Here is a 24443-nt window from a genome sequence, read left to right as displayed (position 1 = left end):
TTGCTTTTAAATTTTGCCCAGTGCCCTGCTGTATGTGGACGACCTGGGCGTGAGCTGGTGGCCTTCCGCACTGATGATACGCTGGGCCTGGCAGGGGCCTTCTGGTCAGCGGCGGCCAGTGGTGCTGCACTGGTTTCTGCCCATTTTCCGAGTCTTTGTGCTTGTCACCAGGTTATGCTTGTTTGAACACAAGACCCTCAGCTAGTCTTACACGACATTTGAACCGCTTTTCCCATCCATCACGTGACAGGTACTATACACTCAGTTGATCAAAGGTAGCTTTTCTCATCATCTTTTTTTTTGAACTATAATGATACATACAGAAAAGTGTACAAATCCTAAGTGTACAGCCTGATAAGTAGTCGGAGCGAGAGCACTGTGCCACCAGCACTGCGATCACAAAATGCAACGTTGGCAGCGCCACAGAAACCGCTTTGGACTCTCTCTCTCCTTTTTTTCCCTGTGTTTTTTTGTTTTTGTTTTTGTTTTTTGAACAACTACTTGATGTTTAGCTTTTCTGATCTTATTCCTTTAAGGATCTCATTTTCTCATGTTCTCCACTATTTAATTTGCCATCTGTCAATCTCTGTTGTTTGATTTCAGTTGCCTTGGTTTTCTCCCTCCCCTTTCTGTATACTGATGGAGTTAGTTCACCCGGTTGATTTATGTGAGGAAAAAGAAACACAGACCCAGATAACTCAAAACTAATTTGCTCGACTTTGGATTTTAAGGTGATTTTGCACCAGATTTGCATTCCCACTTGGCTTCTATTTCAGCTGCTATTATCATCCGTTTACATTCCTTAAGCATGTGCCAGCTGGCTAATGGAATGAACAGGCCGTCCTGCAGAAGCCCCGCCAGGAAGGAAAACTGGGTGGAGACCATACACGCGTGGATGGTGGAAAACTGAATTGCAGTTGGTGCCTGTGCCCAGAAAACGGTCTGCTTAATGAGCTGGCTTTCTTGGACTTTTTGTTTGCATCCAACTGTATATTCTAATATAATGAATTTGTTTTACAAAGAAAGCTTTAGGATGTTGAAGAATCTCAGTATAAAAATTACCCAGAACTAAATTTGTGTCTGAATAATTGTTTACTTCCTCCAGTTCTCTGCGCTTAGTGCTTCCATATCCTCCTGCTGCTTGCTTTTCTTGTATTTTAATGCAGCTTACACTTCCATTTCATCCTCTCGTTAAATAACTATCTTGTTTCCTGAGGTTGATGTTTCATAATCTTTGATGATTTAAGCCTCTGGGATAATGTGCAGTAGAAGCTGGCTTTGCTCCTTCCTTACGCAAGAATCATTAGCAGGACTACCAGGAAAAACAATAGAGGCCACAGTAAGTAGCCAAAAGAACTACCTGACTTTCTCTTCTTCTCCCCTGAATTTCGAAGCCGGTGTTGTTATTTCAAGGCCAGAAGGCGCGATTGCTAGGGATCGTTCTTTTCCTATTTGGAAGTAAAGCCCTGCAGACGGAGCTCTGGCAGGGCAGGAGAATTCGGGGTGGGAGGTGGTAGCAAATGCTCAACATTCTTCGGGCAAAATAGTGCAGAGTCCTTCCTTCCTCTGCCTCTCGCCTCTCCGGTTCTCCGAGTGAGTGCAGACTCAGCAGCAGCTCTGTTCAGCCTCCCTCCTCTCCTTCATTTTATTTTTTGCCTTTAATGATAAAGGGGAAACAATTCCTCAGGACTTGCTGTGCACACATTTGTGGAGAAGATGGGTGGTAGAACGGGAAGCTCAGAGGATAATGTAGCCTTAAACCTGTGCAGGGGCTGTTTTGCTTCTCCCTCCTCTCCCCTTGCCCTCCCTGCTCCATGTCCCCCTCCCCTGCCCCCTTCATCCCTTCTCCCCCTCCCCTACTCCCTGTCGTCCTCCCGGGCCTCCTCTCTCCCCCACAATCCCCTCTCCCCTATTCCTCCTCCAGGATCACTAGCGGCGCTGCCTTGGGCAAGTTAGGCCAGATACCACTTTCCTCTTCTGTAAACTAGTCACCCTAACTGTGTTGTCCTGTTCAGATAGGACAGCACTTTGCCAAAGGTAAAGCTCCATGCCAGCGTTCCTTAGTGTTAAACCAATTACAAATACCAAACGTCGTAATACCCCAGCCTGGGCAGTGGGGTCCCACCTCCCATGCTTGCTGGGGACTGAGCGTGCCCCACCCCCCACCCCCCACCCCGCTCCACCTCTCCTGTCACAAGTGAATTCCTTCTACCCCGGCAGCCTTTCTCATACCTATACCTTCTTTTCTCTTGGGTTGTGGTTGTAAGTCAGATCTCTGAAATCATGGCAGAGAAAGTTAATGATAATGCTGGAGAGGGTTTTACATAAAATCAAAACTATATAAAAATCAACTTCTGGGGCACCTGGGTTGGTTGGGCATTTGCCTTCTGCTGAGGTCATGGTCCCAGGGTCCTGAGATAGAGCCTGTGGGGAGCTTGCTTCTCCCTCTCCCTCTGCTGCTCCCCCTGCTTGTGTGCTCTCTCTCTGTCAAATTAAAAAAAAAAAAAAATCAACATCAAACTCTTGAAGGTGCCTAGAATATGGGCTCGGGATCTCTGCAAGGTCTTGGACTGAGTATTGTTTTCTGCAGATGTGCAGCATTTCAACTGTATTATGACACAAATGGGCTTTTTGTGGGCTGGTCCAAGACAGCTAGGTAAACATTTTAACATGGGTTTTATGGGAAAATACATTATAGTTTATTTGTGACTGATAGTTTGTTCATAATTGGGGAACTGCCCGAACAAGGTTTTCCCTTAAGATTTTTTAACTTTCTGTTGTCAGGAGAAGAGATCTAAGTATGGGTGGATCTAAGTATAATGGATTCCTGTTTTTATTTAGAAACTACCACACTTACTGATGGGAAGGGGGAGGAGGTGTATTTAGAATATTTTTACGCTTTGATTTTTTAACTTACATCTGTGAGGGTGAAAAAGGATCTTTGGAGCTAGAGAGGATACATTTTTCATGAAATACTGGATGAGACAAAGGCCTCAGATCACATCAATGGGATGTATTATTATTGTAAAGAGATGGGAGAAAGAATATGTAGGGGCCAAGGGCAGGCTGCCCCACGATGGGCCACTTTGCATAAAGATTATTTTGAATTCATGAAAACCCAGCAGATACAAGAAAAAAAGCTCTCTGTCTTCCCCTCAACTGCCTAAATTTACTTTGTAAAGGAGAGCCTGTACCAGGAAGAGAGCTATTAACAGAGACTTGACCTAAGAAACTGATCTGCATAATAGGGAAACCTCTTTTTCCAAACATCTCCTCTCACCTTCCTGCTAATGGCCTTCCTCCCCTTTGGATCCTCAGGCCCTACCCCTCTCCTTAGCTCATTCATGTTGCCTCACTGTCTTTGCAATTTCTTGTCTCTATGGATTCCCCTTGTGTACACTATTAAATTTTATTTTCTCCTGTTAATCTGTCTTATGTCAGTTTGGTTAAGTTCAGCTCAAGGGGGCCATAGTGCAGAGGAGGGTCTGTGACGATCTGTGGTAAGCAGATGCACTTACCTATTCCTGATGCCAGGAGGCTGGGCTGTGAAACACAGTCTGACTGAACAAGTCCAGGGGGTCAGAGGGCACATCAGTTGGTCAGTGTTTGGTTCTTTGCTGACCTGGTCAAGTGGGCTCTCCAGGATGGAGCAGAAAGTGTCCAGCTGCTGAGTCAGCTGAAAAGACTTTTTTTTTTTAAAGAGCTTACTGTTAATGGGAGTTTATTTAAAAATGTGTAAATTATACAAAAATAGCCAGATAGATTTGTTGAAGATCAAGAGGGTGGTGAAATAGTTTGACAGCATACTAAATAGAAATATGGAGGTGAATACCAGGAGAAACAGATTTTTGTTAAGGGTTGAAATTGGATTTTTTTGGTGAGTAGAGAAGGATGATGTAGAGGACTGCTACATTTTATTATAAGTCTTTAAATAATATTTGCTTTTTAAGCTATGTGCTTTGCTAAAATAAGAATCATTATAAAATATTCATAAATGTTCGCATCATTTGAGGATTATGTAAATTGTATCCATAGTAGTGCTATAATAGCATAATTAAATGTTTTTATATAGAATCAATGTGTAATTACCAGTTTCAGAATTTTGTGATTAGATACATAGTTCTGTCTTTGGGCTGTATTTGTTTCCAACTTTATGCCTCTCTTTTCTTAACTTCAGTACTTATATGTCATAAGTACTAGTAAAGTCAGGAATGATCATCTTCGCATTTTACTACCCATAGCACCTGGCACAGTAGCTTGACGTAGTAAAATATCAGAATATGGTTGATAAGTACATTTTCTGGAATTTTTTTTCAATATCTTTCTAAAAATTGCACAAATAACACAGATTCACTCTAGAAAAAATAGAAAAGCAAACAAAAAAATTAAAAATCACCCAGAAACTCATCTTACCATCTTGATAACACCCCTCCAAATGTTTTCTTATGTAATATATACATGCAAATAAATTTGAAATAAAAATTATCCAGGGGCGCCTGGGCGGCTCAGTCAATTGAATGGTTGAGTGTCTGCCTTTGACTTAGGTCACGATCTTGGGGTCCTGGGATGAAGTCCTACATGGGGTTCCCTTACTTGGCAGGGAGTCAGCTTCTCCCTCTCCCTCTGCGCCGCCCCCCCCCCTTGTGTGCACGTGTGCACGCAAGCTCGCTCTGTCTCAAAGATATAAAATCTTAAAAAAAATTATCCAATACACACTGTACCCATGTTCTTAAGATACTTAAGTAGAATTTTTAAGTCAACAGGTATGTATTATTTTGAAGGCTCTTTATCATGTTGCCAAATTGTCCTCCAGAAATGTTATATCAGCTTCAGTCCCCATTAATAGAACAAAGAGTATTCATTTCTCTCACTAACTAAGGGGCAGAAACATACTTATCCTTGATGGGTTCATTATTATTTCTTAGAATAATAATACATTTGAAGGTTTTAAATATGGATATAGCTTGTCATTTTGTCTTTAATTTTCAGTGCTTTTCCCCTTCATATAAAAAGTTTCTTCTTAATGTTATTTATATGTTCAAAACTATCAACCATGTTTTTTAAATTTTAAAAATTTCTCCCCAATTTTGAAATTGTATGCTTCGAAAGCTGTTCATTCTGCAAGATCATATATGTGGAAAGAACTGATTTTTCAGAATTTAGTGGAGTGACTACCTCTTAAATCTCTTCTTCTCCCCATTAGGAAAGCAATTGAAGAACTGCTTAAAGAGGCAAAACGTGGGAAAACAAGAGCAGAAACCATGGGACCTATGGGTTGGTAAGTTCTTGAGTAATCTTCCTTAAAGCAATATTAAAAAGGAAGTCTTGACTGGAAATGTGGATATGTAAATCTTTTAGCAGCCAGAGGGAATATAAAACTGTGCCTGTGGAGGAAATCACCCAGAGGCCAGCAGGAGAGTGGGAGCCCTGCTGAGGGCCAGCACTGGAGGAGCTCTGAGACCCTGAAGAAGAGGGCAAGGGGTATGGAAAGGAGAGTAGCCCTTAAGGGGTCTTTAAGATCCCTTAAGCCCTTAAGATCCCTGGGAGACATGTAGATATGACTGCCCAAAGGCACCGTGTGAGAGTGATATTATATCAGTGTCCATTGTTTAAGGATCTCTGTTTTAATTATAGTCCTTAGTAAATTGAAATTTCTTTTTAAAATTCTACTTGTAAATATTTTGATTATGTGACAGTTCAGCTGTGTGGAACTAAAGTTTGCCTTTACAGTTTCTACATATAAAACAGAGCTCTAAAACTTAAAGTTTAGAAACAAAGGAAGAATTTAACCTTAAGAATTTAGTTTTAAACATTTTTAAGCTTTACTTTAGCAATAACGCATGCATTCAATAAATATGCTGATTTTAGATCTTTTATCTAGAATATAGAACCCACTACAGTGGAGGATTGTGGGTGATTAAAAAGAGTAAAATGTAAAAATGAGATAGGAGTAGAAACTAGGCTTCAGAATATACCTCATTCTGTAGATTTGACTCTTAGAACCATGCACATGGTTTACATAAAAATATAAAACAAAGTTAAACAGAGGGAAAAGGCAATCCTTAAAAATCAAGCAAAATAAAGCAAATAGACCTAAAAAGCCATTTAGTGGATGGCTTAGCTGCACATAAAGGAACTCCTTCATGTGATCTGAAATTGGACTCTATGCAAAAGAACTACCAAGAAACCTTAAGTTGTTTTCAGTCATCATATGTCAACAATACTGATGTTTTTCTGAAACTATCATATGACAGAATAAAGCAAAGTAAATATTTATATGTTGTAAATACCCAGATCTCCAGTGTCAAAGAGATAAAGATATAAAATCAAAGTAAAAACATATAATCCTACATTTGAATTGGAAATAACAGTACAAAGCCATGCTAGATTTTCTCTTTAAAAAACAAAAAAAGAAAAGAAAAGCTTTTTCCAGCTCTGTTCATGGAAAAGTGCTAGAAATGATGACCACCCACTCAGTAGCAGTGAGTGCCCCTGGCATCCAGATTGTTCTATATAAATACCATTTCTCTCTGAAAGAAGACCAAGAACCTTAGAGAAATAACTGACTGCAGATCGGAGGTAGTGCCTGGAGTTCACCAGACAGCAAGTTAGAGGTCACTGTCCCCAGGACTGCCCTCACTTCTTACACCGCTGCAAATTCAGGAAGTTCCCCACAGTACCTTCAGCTTCCTGAAGTCACTGATGGAATCATAATTTACAGAAAACTATGATACTGACAGTTACCGTTTATTACAGGGAAAAGATACAGAATAAAATCTGCCCCAATAAAAGGCATAAAGGGCATTGTCTGAGAGGGTTCCAAACATGAAGCTTCTGTTTGTCCTCCCCCCATGGAGTCAGGACACGTTACCCACCCAGCTTATCAGGGAAGCTCACCCAGGCCTTGGTATTCAAAGTTTTTATTGGGATTCCATTACTTAGGCATGATTGATTGATTGTTCACATGGTTGATCTCAGTCTCCAGGTTGACCAAGACTATGTGACTCAAAGCTCCCACCCTAAATCATGTGGTTGGGTTTTTTTTTTTTTTTTTTTGCAGGGGGTGGGGCATGGTCAGCTCTTACTCTAAGACCATCAAGTGGGGCCTGTCCCATCCTAAGATCCAAACAAAGACATTTCTGTCAGATGTGACATTACCTCCCAGAATTGAGATTACCTCCCAGAAGCCAGACCTCTCTGTGGGTAAGGCCAAACTCTTACTACACAGGCAAGAAATGTGTACGAGGATCCAGAAAGTGATGTCAGAAAGACTTAGGAAACAACCTGAAAGGCCTCCCACCACATGGGATAATTTGATCACCAAGAAGAATAAAGCTATAATGATTGAGATACCTAAAACATGTTAAAATCCATAAAGTCATAATGATAATCACAACAAGAAGCTTAATGAACCCTTTTGGAGAATGCTATGGAACCAAATCATTATTCATAAAATTGGCAAGTAGAGAAGAAGAATAAAACATTTATCTGTTCCCTGTACAAATTATACCTCAGAGTTACCAAATAACTGATGAAAGAAAACTTCCTTGTAGAACTGTGTCTATTAAATGTACAAGGACTACAGAATAAGATCGTCATTCGAATTCCTAGCAACGCAATAAGAAAACAATCTGATTTAAAAACGGACAAAAGAGTTGAACAAACACTTCACTGAAAATGATACAGGATTGGCCAATCAGCATATGAAGAGATGCTCCAAACATTAGTTATCAGGAAGATGCAAATTAAAACCATAGTTAGTTACCACTATACATGCACTAAAATATCTAAAATTAAAAAAGACTGACAGTACCAAATAAGGATGAGGATGTAAAACAATTAGAACACTCACACATTGTTGGCAGAAATGAAAATTGTACAGCCATTTTGAAAAACAGCTGGCTGTTTCTTATACATTCACCATAGAGAGTTCTTCTAACCAATTACCAGAGAATTGAAAACTTAAGCCTACATAAAAATCTGCACAGTAATATGCGTTGCACTTTTATTCATGATAACTCAAAACTGGAAACAACCCAAATGTCCGCTAACTGATAAATGGATAAACAAATTGAGGTTCTAGCCATACATTCAGTGCTACTCCACAACAAAGAGGAACAGAAGCAGACAAACTGCATGAATGAATCTCAGGGACACCCTGCTCAGGGAAAGAAGCCAGACACAAAACCTTACACAGTGTAAGATTCCACTTATGTGGCATTCTAGAAAACCCAGAACTGTAGGGACCAGAAAGGAGATCATTGGTTGCCAGGAAGTGGGGGCAGAAGGAAGGGAATTACTGCAGAACTCTGTGGGTGACAGAAACAGTCTACATCTTGATTGATGTGGTGATTACATGACTTTGTACATTTGTCAAAACTCTTCACACTGTTACTTAAAAAGGATAAATTTTATTCTGTATGAATTATACCTCGTAAACCTGATTTTCAAAATAAAAAGAATGTCCTCATTTTCAATCCCTAAGGACCCACTGGTCCTAGGCAAAGGTCACTGGCCACTAACCTGACCAGATAAGGAGTTGCTGGGGACAGTTCTGGGACAGGACAGGCTGACCACACCTGAACTCATTAACCCATCTCCGGCCATGAAAAGATGCAGTAGGAAGAGCACGCCACCATTTCTGGGATATCCTTGTCAAAAGATTGAACCCAAATCTGATCAGATCTCCAATTAGAACTACTAGTTCGCAGGAAGTAGCGAGGGCGGAGGAACACATTAACTGACACCATAGGGACATAATCACAAAAATCCAGTATGTAGGGAACTCTACAGGACAAACAACCCAGTTTTTTTAACAAACAAATTGCAGAGAAAAGAAGGAGGAGTATCCTATGAACTAATAGATTTGAGACACATCAGATAAAATGTATATTTTATTTGGATGCTTATCCAAACTAACTATAAAAAGACATTTATGAAACAATTGGAGTATTTGATGATATTAAGGAATTGTGGATTTTTTAGGTGTGATAATGGTTTTGCTATTATTTCATTTTTTAAAGCTATTATCTTTCAGAAATTCATTCTGATGTATTTATGGATGAAGTGATAAAAAATGAAATAATCCAGTGCGAGTCAATCTGTATGTAACATATGTATGTAATCATCTTAGATTCAATAAAATACCCTCCTCGTGGAAAGCTGGTTATACAAATGTGGTGAGATAAGATGTCAGGAAGCATTTGGCATTTTTCCCATCATGCAACAGTCGGTCAGTGTTAGTTAGATCTGTTCTTACCTTCTTACCAGCCCTCCTCTGTCCTTTACAGAGAGAAAGGTGTCTCTACTCAGGTGAATCAAATTAGTACAAATTTGGTTAGGGGCAGGCTGCTTAGGTGTTCAATATAAAGCAGGACTTCGATCAGGTTGACCATAGCCACTGGCCCAATCCAATACCATGTGTGAAAGAATCAGTGTAGAGCTAAATCATGAATTCGTGGCTTGACAAGTAAATAAGAAAATGTCAGGATTCTTGCTATGTTAGAAGTGTTCAAGGAGATCATTTGCTTCTAGGCAGCTCTCCGGATGGAAGTCATTTATCCTGACAATCTTTCTGCCCCTTACTGGCTTAGTAGAACTTTCTGATAGTGAAAGAACTAGTTTATCAGTGTTAGCTCTGTTTCCCCTGGAGAGAGTTACCACATGTACAGGTCATCTTGACATTTGTAGGAGTACTGATGTGCACGTTGGGCATTATATCAGTAGGTCAGCAGTTCCACAAAGTTGTCGAGGACCCAGGTCTCTTCCAGTTTTAGGATGTGATGCTTTTCCACTTGGCCTAGTACGGTGGCAGCCATTCAATCCCATTTCAGTTAGCAGAAGGGAAGAAAAGAAGGAAGGCGTGCCTCCCCTCCCAGAAGTTGCCTACACCATTTCTACATATATGCCATTGGTCAGAATTTCTTTTCATGTCTTCACCCAGCTCAGCTACAAGGTCAGGAGTTCAGTCTTTTTTTTCCCCAGGAAGTCATGTGCCAGACAAATATCTGGGGTTCTTTTACTGTAGAAGAAAGGAAGAACGGGTATTTGGGGACAACTGGCAGCCTCTTCCCATGAAGGAGGGAGAAGCATGTTGAAAAGGGAGGAAAAGATGGCAGGCCAAGTAAAGCATTCCAGACTTAGAAGAGGCAGATCCTGGGAGAACAGTATGTGAAACTTCCAAGTTCGCATTAGTCTACAGGATAAGAATTCCTGCTGACATAGCTGTTTTCCTCAATTGTCTTGTAATGGTGGTCCCCGACTTTTTGGTTTTAGGGTCCAACCCTTAAAAACTGTTGACCACAAAGAACTTTTTTTATGTGGGTTATCACTATTTACTGTATTTGAAATTAAAATTGAGCAATTTAAAGGATTTATTTATTAATACATTTAAAATAATAAGCCTATTACATGTTAAAAGAAATAATATACCTTTTATAAAAATTACTATATTTGCAGAAAAAATACTGCGTTAAAGCGATATTGTTTAATATTTTTGCAAACCTCCTTCATGCCTGGCTTATAAAAGACACCTAGAATTTCATGTATGCTTCTACAGTCTGTTGTTTTGATTAAAGTATATGAAGAAAATCCAACCTCACACCAATATGTCTTTGGAAAAGGAAGAAGTATTTCAATAGTCTTTCCAGAAAATTATGTTATCCTTTAATCCTTCATCAAAACTTTGCAAATAACCTCGAAGAGTGGTAGTTTCTTAATGTTCTTTTTAATAATGTAGACTTTTCATGTTTTGCTATAATAAAATCCCTTCATCTACCTTGCACCTTGACTGGATCTTCTCCTCATACATGATTTTGTAACATCATGCATTGGTCATCTCAAAAATGTTGGTTCACTGAGTCATCCTCCAAATGTTAACACATTTCATTATATAATATTAAAAGAATACATTTGTAAATATCACCGCTAATCTCATCAGAAAAGTCTTTTAAATGTTGGGAACTTGTCAAGTGCACAGTTTTCCAAAAGTCTAATTTCTTTCACTTGAAAACTCAAGTTTTATCATTGTCACTGAAAACTGTGAGTTATTTTCCTTGAAGTGACAGGCTCAATCACATCTGAATAACCAGCTAGTTCACTTGCAAGTCAAACATTCACACAAGTTCTCTTCCTTGAGGCAGTTTTTGGTTCAGTACACCCAGACAGATACGGGCTATGCAAACGGATCTAGCTGAGGGACAGCCATGACTTGCGTCTGCTCCCTGTTGCTGAGACAAAGAACATCTTCCCCATCATGCTCATTCTGGGAGATAACTGGTTTTCCATCTGTTTCTCTCTCTCTCTCTCTCTCTCTCTCTCTCTCTCTCTCTCTCTCTGTGTGTGTAAATAAAAACTTTTAACTACTAATTCAGTGGTTCCCAAACTTATCTGCACATTTGAAATCATCTGGGAAGCTTCCCAAAATACTAAGGTCTGTGTCCCACCACCAAAGATTATTAGTTTGGGTACGGCCTGTGCTTTGGGGTTTTAAAAAGATACCCAGGTGATTCTAAAGTGCACACAAATTTGAAAACCACTGTAACAATCCCTATATATTATAAAGAATGAAACCAACCTGCTCTGCAGAATTCAGAGCATTCCCACACCTCTCCCAGGGGCAGACAGCTCCATAGCACTCGGGTAGCCGGATGCTCAGCCACGGGAGTCCCAAGCTCCATCCCTGTCAACACACCTTCTTGGACAGATCTTAAAGGAGTAGACAATCTGTTGCTTCCTAGTGGGCCATGGTCTGTTTTTCTAAGCATCTGGAAGACCTTTATATTTGCTTTAAAGTTTAAAATAGAACTAGAGTGCCATTTTTTTTCCTCCTGGATATTCCATGAAAAGATCTTAGTGAGGTAGTTGAGCCATTGCCAGAAAGAGATTGCTGAACTAAAGTAAATGCCACGGAATGCCATTTTTTATTTTATAAAGAAAGAGACCATTTGGTGCTCTGTACTTCCATGGATGTATTTCAGCAAAAGAATCTCTTCAGAAGCTGTTCTTGACAGAAGCTTCAAGGGAGCTGAAATATGGGCCCATATGACTTCCTTTTAGTCAACATAAAGGAATTTATAAGCACAAATTTCAGAAATTCATCTGACTTCATTGTCCACAAAGCTGTTTTTATTCTAGTCACTTTCACATCAGCTGATCTGTAGCCCAATGTAATTTTTTAGTCCAGTGCTTGCAGAACCTCAGCCTTATACTTGGAAAGGCTTATATTCTGGTATGAAAAGTTACAAAGATGGAGTTTGACAGAAAATGAAAATTCAGTTTTTTTAACCCAGTTTTAAGGAAAATGGCATTTTGGGTGCTTTTCTGTTTGGTGTGGTGGTCACTTTGGTGATAAGAGGAGAAATCATTTACATTGTTCTTCCATTGTATGTCATCCGCTTGTTGGTTATTTCTTGAGTCTTTATGCAGGCATTTTTTTTTTTTAATTCATTTGACTGAGCACCAGTAAGTATATTAAGAGGCCAGGCTCAGGCAGCAGTAAAAAAGACTCCCTGTCCTGGCCTTAGAGTTGTTAATCCATTGGTGGATATGGACAAGTGAGCGGGTGAGCACAATGCAGTGTACTAGAACAAGCAGGCAGGGAAGGGAGGGCTCCCATTTCAGAATAGACTCATGGACGAGGCTCTTGGCAGTATTTCAGGGCCCAGAGATTGAAAGCCTTTACAGCTAAAGAACATGGGGCCCTAAGGCCCCAGCTAGCTAATTGCTGATGAATGGATCATCATTTACTTTCTCGTCCCCAGCTTGATGCTCCTTGTACTACACCACCTCTCTTCTGTGTGTTACTGTCCGGTAGCATACAGGCACGTCAGTGCTCCCTGCCCCCAGCTTCCCACATGCCTTTCAGATCCAGTTATGAAAGTGAAGCAGAGAGCCCTGCGTGTGTTAGCACTGGATCATATCGCTATGGAAATAGTGTGTGCAGCTACGGGAGTAGGAGGCCGAGGACAACAGCCTTGTCGTCTCTCTCAGGACACCACCATTCACATAGCTGCTTTGGAGCTTTATCTTCACACATCCTCTATTCCTCTTGGTAGTCTGCTAAAGGGCACAAATACGTACCGGGATTTATCTTTGCTGCAGGACCCAGCCTAATGCAAGATTCTCAGACTTTTAAAAATCAATGGTATACGTATATATGTACACACACACCAACGCTACTTTTGGGTCCAGCGTTGGGGAGCGAGTATGCTGAAAACCTACCTTGGGCCTCAGGACTGTTGTCCACGAGTAAATAAGGACTAACAGTCAAGTAATGGCGGTTGTCACGCTATAAAAGAATTTCTTGGGTAGCCACGTGCTGAGGCATTTGACTGTCAGATTATAAACTGTAGGCACCATGGGTGGTTGTGGTTGTGGCAGCATTAAACGACAAAATGAGTTGCAATCAACCGCAGCACCAAGGTTAAAAATATTACTTTACCCTTGTCTCGTGGAGTGTTTGGGGTGCAGTCGTGCTTTTTCCTCTGGGTGTTCTTTTGTACTCGCATCCATGATAGTGCAAAGGACCGGACAGAGTGGAGATAAACTGCTGCTTGCCGGTGCAGGGCTGAGTGTGGCTGTGGAATAAAGGAGTGAATTGGAGAGCATCACATGAAAACTTGCTCCTATGATCCCAAGGCCTCTATTTCCCTCACCACAAAAATAAGAATCATAATTTCCCAATGCCTGTTGTACTTCACAAATCTCCAAATCCAGTGCATTTAGGGAGTTTTCTGCCTTTGTCCCAGCCTTGTCCGTGTCAGTGCCTCTCCACTTGACACTGCATACAGATCTGCTTCTTGGTGCCTGTGCCGGACGAAGCAGCCTTGGCAGCAGGCGTGCCAACAGGCTCTTCACCTGTGGTTTCTTTGCCTCACTGCTCTGGTGCCTGGCCACCTGGTTCCACCGCAGCGGGTCTTTGTCTCTCTCTGCTCCTTCTTCCCCATCTGGGATGGTGTTGGGAGGGTGGACCTTGGCATCAGACCCCCTGATTCCAATCCTCCTAGCTTGGGATCTCAGATAACTTGCTTTTCTTCTCCTGTCCACCCATAAAGTGCTGGATGGTTGGAGAAATGGAACAAGGTGACATCAGTAATGCGATGGCATGGGCGATTCCTTCATGGAAGTCAGTGTTAGCGGTGTTACTATTCCCATTGGCTAGTGATTGTGTACCACTATCTGATGGGTCATATTCATGGAACTATTTTAGAATTCAACAGTGGCGGGTCTGGGGCACCCGGGTGGCTCAGTCAGTTAAGCATCCAACTCTTGGTTTTGGCTCAGGTGATCTCAGGGTCCTGAGATCGAGCCCCGTGTCAGACTCCAAGCTCAGCCGAGTCTGCTTGAGATTCTCTGCCCCTCCCCCACCTCTCTCTCCAAAATAAATAACATCTTCTTTTTAAAAAGTGGCAGGTCTGACTCTGTAGCATGCTAGATATTACTACTTCTGTCCTTCAGCACTAAAGACAAAAACTGTTAAAACCAGAAAGAAAAAAAATCACGTATCTCTTCCCCTTTCTGTTTTCTAAGTTGGTTTACAGTCTACTGTTTTTCCTAAGTCAAGGATGATAACTGCAAGGAGCAAGTGCCTTATTTTTACACGTTATGTTATGTCGTGTGCCCACTCATAGAGAGAGAGAGATGAACAACTTACAGTCCCAGCCTCAGGCAGTCCGTGCGTCTCTCTAATGGCAGATTCTCCAGAAATCCACCTCTCCTGGGGCATGCAGAAGCCTTCACAGCTTCTGAGCTGACAGCTTCGGAAGTGAAGTAGAGTGCTTCCCTTTTAAAGTTTACCAGAGCAAGGATGTCAGAGCTTAAGTCTGACAGTGCTGTCATGGGTACTCTCCCAGTGCAGCTGTAAGCGGGCTCATTATACTTTATATCCCTTTATACTAAAATCAGCTCCTCCCACATGAGCTAGTATACTTTTCTAAAACCAAAAATAAAAACAACTGGCCAGGGTGAGAAGGCGGACACTGTGTGGGTCAGAGCTACAGACAGGGAAGCAGCCGCTCCGTGCAGTGGCCTCTTCGGTCCCCAACCCCGGCAGCATGTCGTGGGACATAGTTAGTGACATTACATGGTGCAGATGCCCCAGCCTCCGCTGTCGCTCCAGGGCTCAGGTTTTACCTCAGTGCAGATACGAAAAGCTCTGGAATGGTGGGTACCCAAGGCTAGCTTATCATGTCATCTCAAGTATGGGGGGAATGGCACCAAGAAAGAGCTGAGAAACAAGACAGAGATCAATGAGATGAATTTTATTTTTTTTAAGATTTTATTTATTTACTTATTTATTGTGGGGGAGGGGTAAAGGAAGAGGGAGAGAGAATCCCAAGCAGACTCCTCACCAAGCGCAGAGCCCAGTGCAGGGCTTGATCTTACTGCCCTGAGACCATGATCGCAGCCGAAATCAAGAGTCAGGTGCTCAGCCAACTGAACCACCCAGGTGCCCCAGAAATGAATTTTCTAATAGGATGAATGAGAGGAGAGTAATTTTCTAAAGGCTTAACATGCAGAACACGGGCAGAGAAGTTTAAAACTGGGACAGACTTCAGAAATCATCTACATACCTCAGCCTTCAGTGTTACATTTGAAGAGCATCTACAGAGCTTACACAGTATTAGGAAATGCAAATTATAACGTCAAGTGAAACTTCCGGGTATAGAAATCTAACCATTTGAAGTACCAAACTTTTTTTCTTTTAAACAATTTTATTTATTTGACAGAGAGAGAGCACAGGTAGGGGAAGCGGCAGGCAGAGGGAGAGGGAGAAGCAGGCTCCCCGCTGAGCAGGGAGCCCGACGTGGGGCTCGATCCCAGGACCCTGAGCTCATGACCTGAGCCGAAGGCAGACACCCAACTGACTGAGCCCCCCAGGTGCTCCACCAAAGCTTTTTTTTAAGATTTTTTATTTGAGAGAGAGAGTGCACATGTGCACAAGCAGGAGAAGAAACAAAGGGAGAGAATATCCAACTCCCACCAAGCACCAGCCTGCCGCTGGGCTCCATCCCACCAGCCTTGAGACCAGGAACTAAGCCGAAACCAAGAATCGGAAGCTTAATCGATGGAGCCACCCAGGTGCCCTGAAATACCAAAACTTTTTAATTTTAACCATTTTTATGAAAATTTCTGTAAAATCCCATTAACTTTTTCTTGATGGCTCAGGTTTTACTTGTTTTTAATTTTTTTTTCATTGAGAAACACCAGATAGCCTGCTCTGTTCTTGATTAGCTTCTTATCCCAGGTGATTTGAGACTTTAGAATGTTATCTTGAGTTGCTATCAAGGAGAAATCCCTGCTATGTTAACTAATCTGCTATATATATTCTTTTTCATGAAGAGAGAGTGAATAATAATAATAATAATATAGGTCCACAGTCCCTTGTTTAAAACCCTTGAATCCCTCTAAGTTTCTAAGTTGAGATATTTTCACATTTTAGAAAGGTACGTAAGCACATCCAGTGTGCACTGCGAACGCCCCCAAGGATACTTGTTCAACACATTATCATTTCTGCCCCCACACATATGCTTATACCAAAGGGGATAAAGACTAGACATAAATAGCCCAGTGTCAGGTTAGGCCAGGTTTTGCTGCCAAATGAGTTTCAACATCATATAAAAAAAACCCGATTTTCAAAGGTTTTAACATTTTGAAATCGTGTATGAGAAATTATAGACCCAGCAGTAACATCTATTGAAGATTTACCGTGCGCCAGGTACTGTGCTAAGTGCTTTATGCTTTATCTCAATAAATCCTCCCAATGGGTCGATACTTCTATTACTTCTGTTTAAAAATGAGGAAAACTGATGCACAGGGGAGTTAAGTAACTTGCCCGTGGTCACACAGCTAATTCGTAGAGCTAGGATAGAACCCAGAGCTAACATGTACCAAATGCTTGTTATATGTTAGTATTATTCTAAGCATTCACTCATTTGATCTGCAAGCATTCCGTTAAGATAGTCACTCTTATTATCCCACATTTAACAGATAAGAAGCAATGGGGAGACTATAGAACATGCTCAAGGTTCAATCTGATAGATCGTGTGATTTCAGAGCATGTGTTCTCAGCCGGTACCATGTTGTATGAGTCTGTGGAAATGAAACAACCGGCTTCAAGGTTCAGCAAAATAAGTTCCCACACTGAAGGCTAGAGCGGTTCTCTCCCAGCGGATTTCCTCAAACGTCACTGTTAGACTCCTTATACCGTGATATTTTCACTGCAGATTTTATAATTTCCTTATATGGAATCATTTAGTACATGTACCTCCACATCTGCTTGCGACTGCCCCTCTATCTCATTGCCCTGCCTTACTTATTATGAGTATAAATAAGCACTTACTCTCATTTCTAAAGCATGTCCTGGCATGTTCGGGAGAAGTCACTCTCAGCACCCCCCACCCCCGCCAGGTAAACCAAATTCTGTCCCAGCTGCCCTTGACCCTGCACCTGGAATAGACTCTTAGGCACGACCAACATTAAAATCCCATCTCTAATGTTAAAAAAGAGATGTAACGGCCACTTTTCTTGTGGCTTGATTCTAGAAAGTCCTCTCATTCTCCGAACAGCTCTTTTGGGGGCCGTGTTGAGTCAGTGGGCCACGCTAGCTTCTGGAAGCTTGCAGCTGTCCCCTCCGGCGCGGCCCCCTCTCTCAGCAGAAACTCCACTGGGTCTCTAGCAGAAGAGCTTTGTTCTCCTCGGACAAGCATATATGGTGGTAAAGATGATCTTCCATGGAAGATAGCAAAATAGAGTGGAATTCACCAGGAATTACCAAAGGTTTTGTTTTGATGATTGTCCCATCTGGCAATACCTGCCTTTCCTCATTTGTCTAATTCAGAGAAGAACTGACCTGTTTTGCCAGCACTGAGTTGGCCCACTCCCAGGAAAAGACCCCAGAACGCTTCTGGAGCTGGCTGTCCGTGTCCTCCCAGAGCCAATAGGACACATGTGGTCCATTTACTCGTACAGACGATCCTGCTTCTGCTCGAAGCACAGGGCCACAGTTGGCAAAGAAGGGCACGCTCAGCTCTTTACATTCCGTGCTGAGGGGCCCTTTTGTCCTGCCGACCAGCCATATCGTGCTCTTTGGTAGTATCAGTGTGTTGACACCAATGACGGCAGAGCAGGGCAGCCTGTCATCGATGCCGCCCAGATTGCGCGCTGCGACCCGACGCCCGGGTGGCTCTGCCTTAGGACTTCTGAGCACATCACACTGGTCCGTGTGCTTCTCTGGAAGCTCCGTGAAGCCCCCTGGGGCTCCAGGGAGCTCCGTGGTGTTGTGCCCTCAGGACATCACATCTTTGTCACTGCCTTTCTTCTTTGCTCCTCATCTCACGCGCTGTGGCTTCTAAACTCCGGCGCTACAAGAAAAACAAAACAAAAACTCCACCTCTAAGGCCCAGAGGGTGGGCCTACATGAAGTGCTCCCCAACAGAACACACACTAGAGGCCTGATATGGAACGTCTCAGAGATTCTTTCAAAGGTAAAATGTGATTATGGCATTTTTATAGATTCTTTGGATAATTTTTATTTCTGGAGTAGAGCATTTAGCCCCAGCATCCAAGATATGGCAAGAGATACTTCTTTTGTTCCTTAGAGGGGGTCTAAACTTTACTCTTTGGTAATTAAAAACAAGCCACGGTCAATTTAGCTCAAAATGCAGATTATATTCAAATCCGGGCATTTATTATTCAACGAGAAAATGGAAGTGATTCCGTTCTTTCACGCTGTGGCCAATACCTATGCATACATAGCCGTAGGAAAGTTAGTGCCAAGAAGGAAGAAAGGGGTGAAGTATTCAGATAAGGCCCAGCTCGGTCATCCCTGGAATGCCAAGCCTCTTGCCTTTTCCCCCTTGTACTCAAAGTTTACACTAGGTGGCATGCAAGGAAAGCTGAACACATTCAGAAACTTGATTCTGTGGACACAGAATTCTTTGGCACGGACCCGTGACCGGTGGGTGCAGCTCTGGGGCAAGCTATTCGGTTTGAGAATGTTCTCTTTTTTCCCTCCCCAGGATGAAGTGCCCTCTCGCTGGGACAAATAAAAGATTTCTCATTAACACAATTAAGAACACGCTGCCCTCCCATAAAGAGCAAGACCCTGAGCAAAAAGAGGGCAGCAAGGAACCTGCAAAAAGCCAGAGCCAGAAAGAAGAGAACCGGAAGAAGCACAGAGGCCACCCCTACAAGCACAGCTTCCAGGCTCGGGGCCCCAGCAGCCGCTCCCCGTGCAAGAAGTGCAGCAAGCAGGAGAAGGAGAAGCGCTCCAACAGGCGATGAGGCGGGCCCCAGCCGCCGGCGCTGTTTCCTCTGGGCCAGGGGTGTGCGGACGAGCCTGTGAGGACAGGCCTTGGGCTGCAGAGCAAGCACCGAGGAGTGACTTTCAGGGTCAGTCCTTTGCTGTTGTGACAAGGAAATGAGTCCAAGGGGACTTGCCCTGAAGGTGTTCGAGCATGGTTCAGCTCCTTCAGCCGGGCGTCCTCCTGTACATGTGTCCTGTTTTCATTCTCTCGTTTGGAAGTTGGTTTCAAAATAAACCTAAGACTTCCGAGTTTTCAGAGATTGTTATGACTAGTTCCGATTTTTTTTTTTTTTGGATGTGTTACAATTGTGGTCGTCTCTCCAATTTCTCCAAAAAATAAAACCCTTGTAAATGCTATACGTTATCTTTTTGGATGATGAATTTAAAATTCAGAAGTCATCCCACCGGTAACCACAGTCAGGAAAAGAGGTAGCCCTTCAAGGGCTAGAAATTTACCATGAAACTCTTTGTTTTGTTTTCCTGTAAGTGAGCAATGTAGGAAATTCTCAAAATGGTTTTGAATTTAGTGTTTCATATCAGTAACCAGAGGTTAAAAAATTGGCCCTGTGGTTTCCTTGTGCATTCTCAAACTCACTCCTAAGATAGAACAACTTTTCTATATTTAATTTTTTGGGGAATATGTAAGTTTTAAGTGGTGCTTTAAAAAGAACCCTTAAAGTTAAAATTAACGTAAGTATTTTAGTGCTATGTCTTATTTAGCTACAGACTATAATACCACTCAGTATAGTTGTTTCAGAAATCTTAATTTTAAATAAAAGTGTGTTTACAACACCTTTTTCTGGTTTTTTTTTTCCAATATGGATGTGTGTCTGTTTTAATGTACAATTACAAACCTTTCAAACCTGTATTCTTCCTTTCATACTCAGGAAAATGTCACCAAGTACCCTCTTCCCTGGTCCACAAAAGGAAGAAGAATCTGTCTCTCTGTCCCCACCCCTCCCAGTTTTCCAAAGCGTCTAAGCTTATGCCTGGCTGCTCCCAGATAATCACTCACCACAGCCTGCTCCCTGCTTCCTGGCAGCCAAGAAAAGCCCTTTCTAAATGTTAGAAAGGAGCACATCCGAAAAGTTAGCTTCGGGGTGTTTATAAACTAGAATAGACGAAGTACTGGCTTTGCCCATCAAGCCGCTGGCCACACCCTCAGTCTGCTCTGAGCTAAAAGCTCAGGAGTGACAAACCCCAGGCTTTCTCGCTTGACCCCCCCCCCCCCCCCCCCCCCCGGCAAAGACCCCAGGGCCTCATCTCATCCTGTGACTTTATAACAACACAGCAACACACTTTGCTTTCAAACATACAAAAGGAATAATTTGGTTCATAGGACTTTATCCAAATCCATTTATGCATTAGCTTACCCTGTTTGTGCTAAATTTGGAACGTTTTGTATTTAAATACTAGAAAGAGCATAGAGTCATGAGTTTTTGAAAATTCTTGTTATAATTAAGTGAAATAAAGTTGGATTGTATCAATTGTCTGTTCTCCGTGTTTAGAGCAAACTGCCAAGTTCATTATTCTTTAAAAGAAAATGATTATGATGAGCACATTCTAATTCTTAACAGAAGCCCCAGTAGCCTACTTGTACTGAACCTTATTTGTGTTCAAGGACGAGTGTTCTGCAGGATCACTTTCCCTTTAAAAGGAATTGTTCTGCTTCTGAAAACTATCAAAATCTTTAAAACTTTGATCAAGAGCAGCCATGGTTTCTTGTACCTAAACGTCAAGAGCAAATTATCCGTTCTTTTTCCCCATCTTGGCAGTGGATGTTGGCGAAGGTCTTGGTCCTGAGATCTCACCCGTACCAGCCACGTCCTGTGTCTGCACCTACCGTGCAGGCCCCGCCGAGAGCTTCCTCGGCCTCAGTACTGTCTGCCCTCCTGTATGAGGGTCTGTGGAGTTCACACAGCCCAGCACAGGTCGAGAAGGTGAATGCAGCCGGCTTCTGCTGTTGGCTGGCTGTGGGGCCCTAGCTGGTGGCTTCTCTGGACTGCATCTTCCCCTCCTGGGAACCAAGCTGTTTGGACTGAGTCCCTAATTTAGCAGTAAGTAGAGAGGGGAGTACCAAGTGCTTAGCCCTCAGTTTTAGGAACTGCTTTTCATGCTTCCTTTAGAAAGCTACAAGACTTGAGCACAAGTGGGACTTAGCAGAATTCACTTTCTGCTTTACCGCGTTTCAGAAAGCATGGTCTCTGAGAAATGTAAACCAAAAGCAATGGTCTCCGCTGTGGCTGGTGACCTGTTAGTGTTAGTCCTTCCGAATGGCCCACCTGTCAAGGAGAGGGAGCCAGAACGGGTGGTTTTACTTAGAGCAGGCTGAGTACTGAAGAACACTTCCTCAGGTCTGATTCTGGAAGGTGGCTATGGAATTTTGAATTTGCCTGTGCTTTTTTTTTTCCCCCCCAGGTGGGGTGAGGTGGTACAGATCTGCCTCAAATCTACTGATAGAATTTGTCATTCCTTCATGGATTATCCATGTGACTTAGCATGGCACTTATATTTTTATATTTATATAATTCCTCTCACTCTAAGAGGACATGCCATTGTCTTTGGATCATAAAGAGTATCTGGTCCATAATCAGAGCTTATTTAATAAACATGACCTGAGGTGAATTCCTGATGAAGCGAAGCCTCACACTCCCTTAAGGAGTGCTAAACTTGTAAGTATTCTCACCAGGAGGCATAGGTCGGCTATACTGAAACTGTGGACAGTAATGCTTATTGTGTATCACCTGTGGGCCAAACATGGTAGGCCTTTTTTCCCCAGTTTTACTGAGATATAGTTAACATATAACTCTGCATCTGTTTAAGATATAAGATGTGGTGATTTGATGTAAGTATATATTGGGAAATGATTACAATTAGGTTAATCAACACATTACCACACAGTTAACTTTTTTTGTGAGTAGTGAGAACATTGAAGATAGGCCTTTACCTGTGTCCATACAGTCACCTCAACCCTATGAAGAAGGTGCCATTATGCCCATTTTATAAATGAGGAGACAGGACGGTTTGCCCAAGGTCTCAGAGCTGGGAGGTGGCAGGAATGCTCTCTGAAGCCACCACTGTCTGAATCTACAAAGCTATATTCTTTCCAGAACTTTCTTCCAACCCGATTCCGAACTCAGCTCCCTCAAAACACAGGACTGGGATGTCTTGGTGTAGAATGGGCCAAGGATTCCCTACTTAAGAGCATAAAGAACTTACGTAACTAATGCATTTTATTTTATTTTATAAGATTTTATTCATTTATTTGACAGAGAGAGACACAGCGAGAAAGGGAACACAAGCAGGGGGAGTGGGAGAGGGAGAAGCAGGCTCCCTGCTGAGCAGGGAGCAGGTGTTCATGTCCACCAAATTTAAAGGTAGAGCTGAGCAGGGAGCCTGATGTGGGGTGGATCCCAGGACCCTGGGATCCTGACCTGAGCTGAAGGCAGACGCTTAACAACTGAGCCACGCAGGCGCCCCTAGCTAATGCATTTTATTGGTTACAATGTACTCCTGGTGACCAGACTGTGCAAGGCCCACCCAAGGAATGCCAGCTGGACCAGGGTTTCCATGCAGGCCAGCTTCGACAGCCATCGAAATCCAAGAGGAAAACTCTTATAATTCTCTGGTTAAATAGTTAAGTGGCAGCTGATGGAATACCTGAGGGAAATTAAACCCCACATGAAGGAAAGATTTTAAGCTATTTCATATTTAGCCTCTCCTTTTTTTCATCCACAAGAATAGCAAGATTTTGGAGTTAAGAAATCTTGGCGTCAAGGCCTCTTTGGTACCTTAAATAAGAACATCCTATGACCCATGGAGAGTGTGCTGCGCCCACCTCAACCACCTTGGAAAGGCGTGTCAAAAGGTATTGGAATAAGGCCTGCCCTCGTCTGAGGCTCAATAATGAGAAGGCTAGTTTGCCCATATTCTCAGGTTTTTTGGGAAAAGACTGCTAAGAAGCATGCACTCACACCCACGCGGATGCAAAAAAGGAAGCAAATTAGTTATCTACATTAAACTGCCAACACAACATAGTAAGTAGAATTCAGAGGAATTTTATAAACAAATAATTTTGGTCTGGGTTACCATGCTATAAATCTCAGCAGAAGGCCCTGGGCATTATCATGAAAAGGCCAATAATAAACAGATTTGGGAGCATCATTAATAGTTGAGCTATTCTCCCTCTTATCTAGCCCTATAACTTTCGCTTTTGCTTTTCATGACTTATGGAAATTCCCTTTGTGCAACATGAACTCCAAATATAACATCCTTATGAAATACCTGATGGGACATTTTGCTCCACCAGGTAGATGTATAGCACATCTTCAGTGGTTGTCCAGCATCCTTCCTAAGTGTTTTATTTCTCATTACTTCCTCAGGTGTAGTTCCTTCAGGATGAACTAGTATATACTGCCCAGTTACAAGCCTATATTTACTCCAAGTTACAGCCCTGTCAGTCTGATGGGTAGTCTTTCAAAGCTAAGGGCTGATTTACTAACAAAAAACTGCAAGGCTGATTTTTGATCCTATAGCCTACATGAAGAACGAGCCATTCACTCACTCACTCACTCATTCTGTAAGAGAAGCAAATGTGACAAGCACATGCTGGGCCCAGATTAGAACAGTCGAACTCCTGGCCTCAAAATCTTCTAAGCCATGTTCATGTCCACCAAATTTAAAGGTAGAGAGTATTTGTGCAGCACGATACCTGCTTCTCAAAATTTTTTTTGCCCGCCTGCTGGTATTCCAGTTTTCTATATTTGGGAAGCAATTGGTCGTTGGTCATCAGCACAAAAACAAAACAGATGCATTCATTTTCAGTTTTTTTAAGTCAAAATTTTCATTTTGATGAGTCCTAAAAATATGCATTAGTCTAGTGAATATATTTAGTGAATCTCAAAAATATGTGTGTGAATCTCAAAAATAAACACAGAAGGCAACATATAATACATAACTAGATCATGTAAAAATATTAGAAACACACTAAGAATATGACAAAAATTATGAATAGAGTATATGTTCCCAGAAAATACAAACATCCAAAAAGCATATGAAAAGTGTCTAATTCACCAGTAAAGAAAAAAAATGCAAATTAAAATGATTTTTTCTTTTTTTCAAAATAGCTGGGTTTGGG

General features: G+C 42.1%; 1 protein-coding gene across 2 annotated transcripts in view; it reads left to right on the top strand.

The window, feature by feature from the left end:
- The window catches only part of LOC112826831 (protein POLR1D-like), a 41797-nt gene extending 22235 nt beyond the window's left edge, over nt 1–19562 (top strand). The window contains exons 1-3 of one of the 2 annotated variants that reach the window (XM_025875154.2): nt 1217–1339; nt 5204–5278; nt 19020–19562. In XM_025875154.2, the coding sequence (XP_025730939.1) occupies nt 5262–5278; nt 19020–19284 (282 nt within the window). In that variant the 5' untranslated portion in view covers nt 1217–1339; nt 5204–5261 and the 3' untranslated portion in view covers nt 19285–19562. Of the gene's footprint in view, nt 1–1216; nt 1340–5203; nt 5279–19019 lie in introns of those variants that run through there. The other variant, XM_025875152.2, reaches the window with a different exon arrangement.
- The last annotated feature ends 4881 nt before the right edge of the window (nt 19563–24443 follow it).

The sequence above is a fragment of the Callorhinus ursinus genome, unplaced genomic scaffold, assembly GCF_003265705.2.
Source record: "Callorhinus ursinus isolate GAN/ISIS: 27379988/994484 unplaced genomic scaffold, GSC_fseal_2.0 scaffold7, whole genome shotgun sequence".
Lineage (NCBI taxonomy): Eukaryota > Metazoa > Chordata > Mammalia > Carnivora > Otariidae > Callorhinus > Callorhinus ursinus.
The sequence above is the reverse complement of the archived record's forward strand: the minus strand, read 5'-3'. Positions and strand labels throughout refer to the sequence as shown.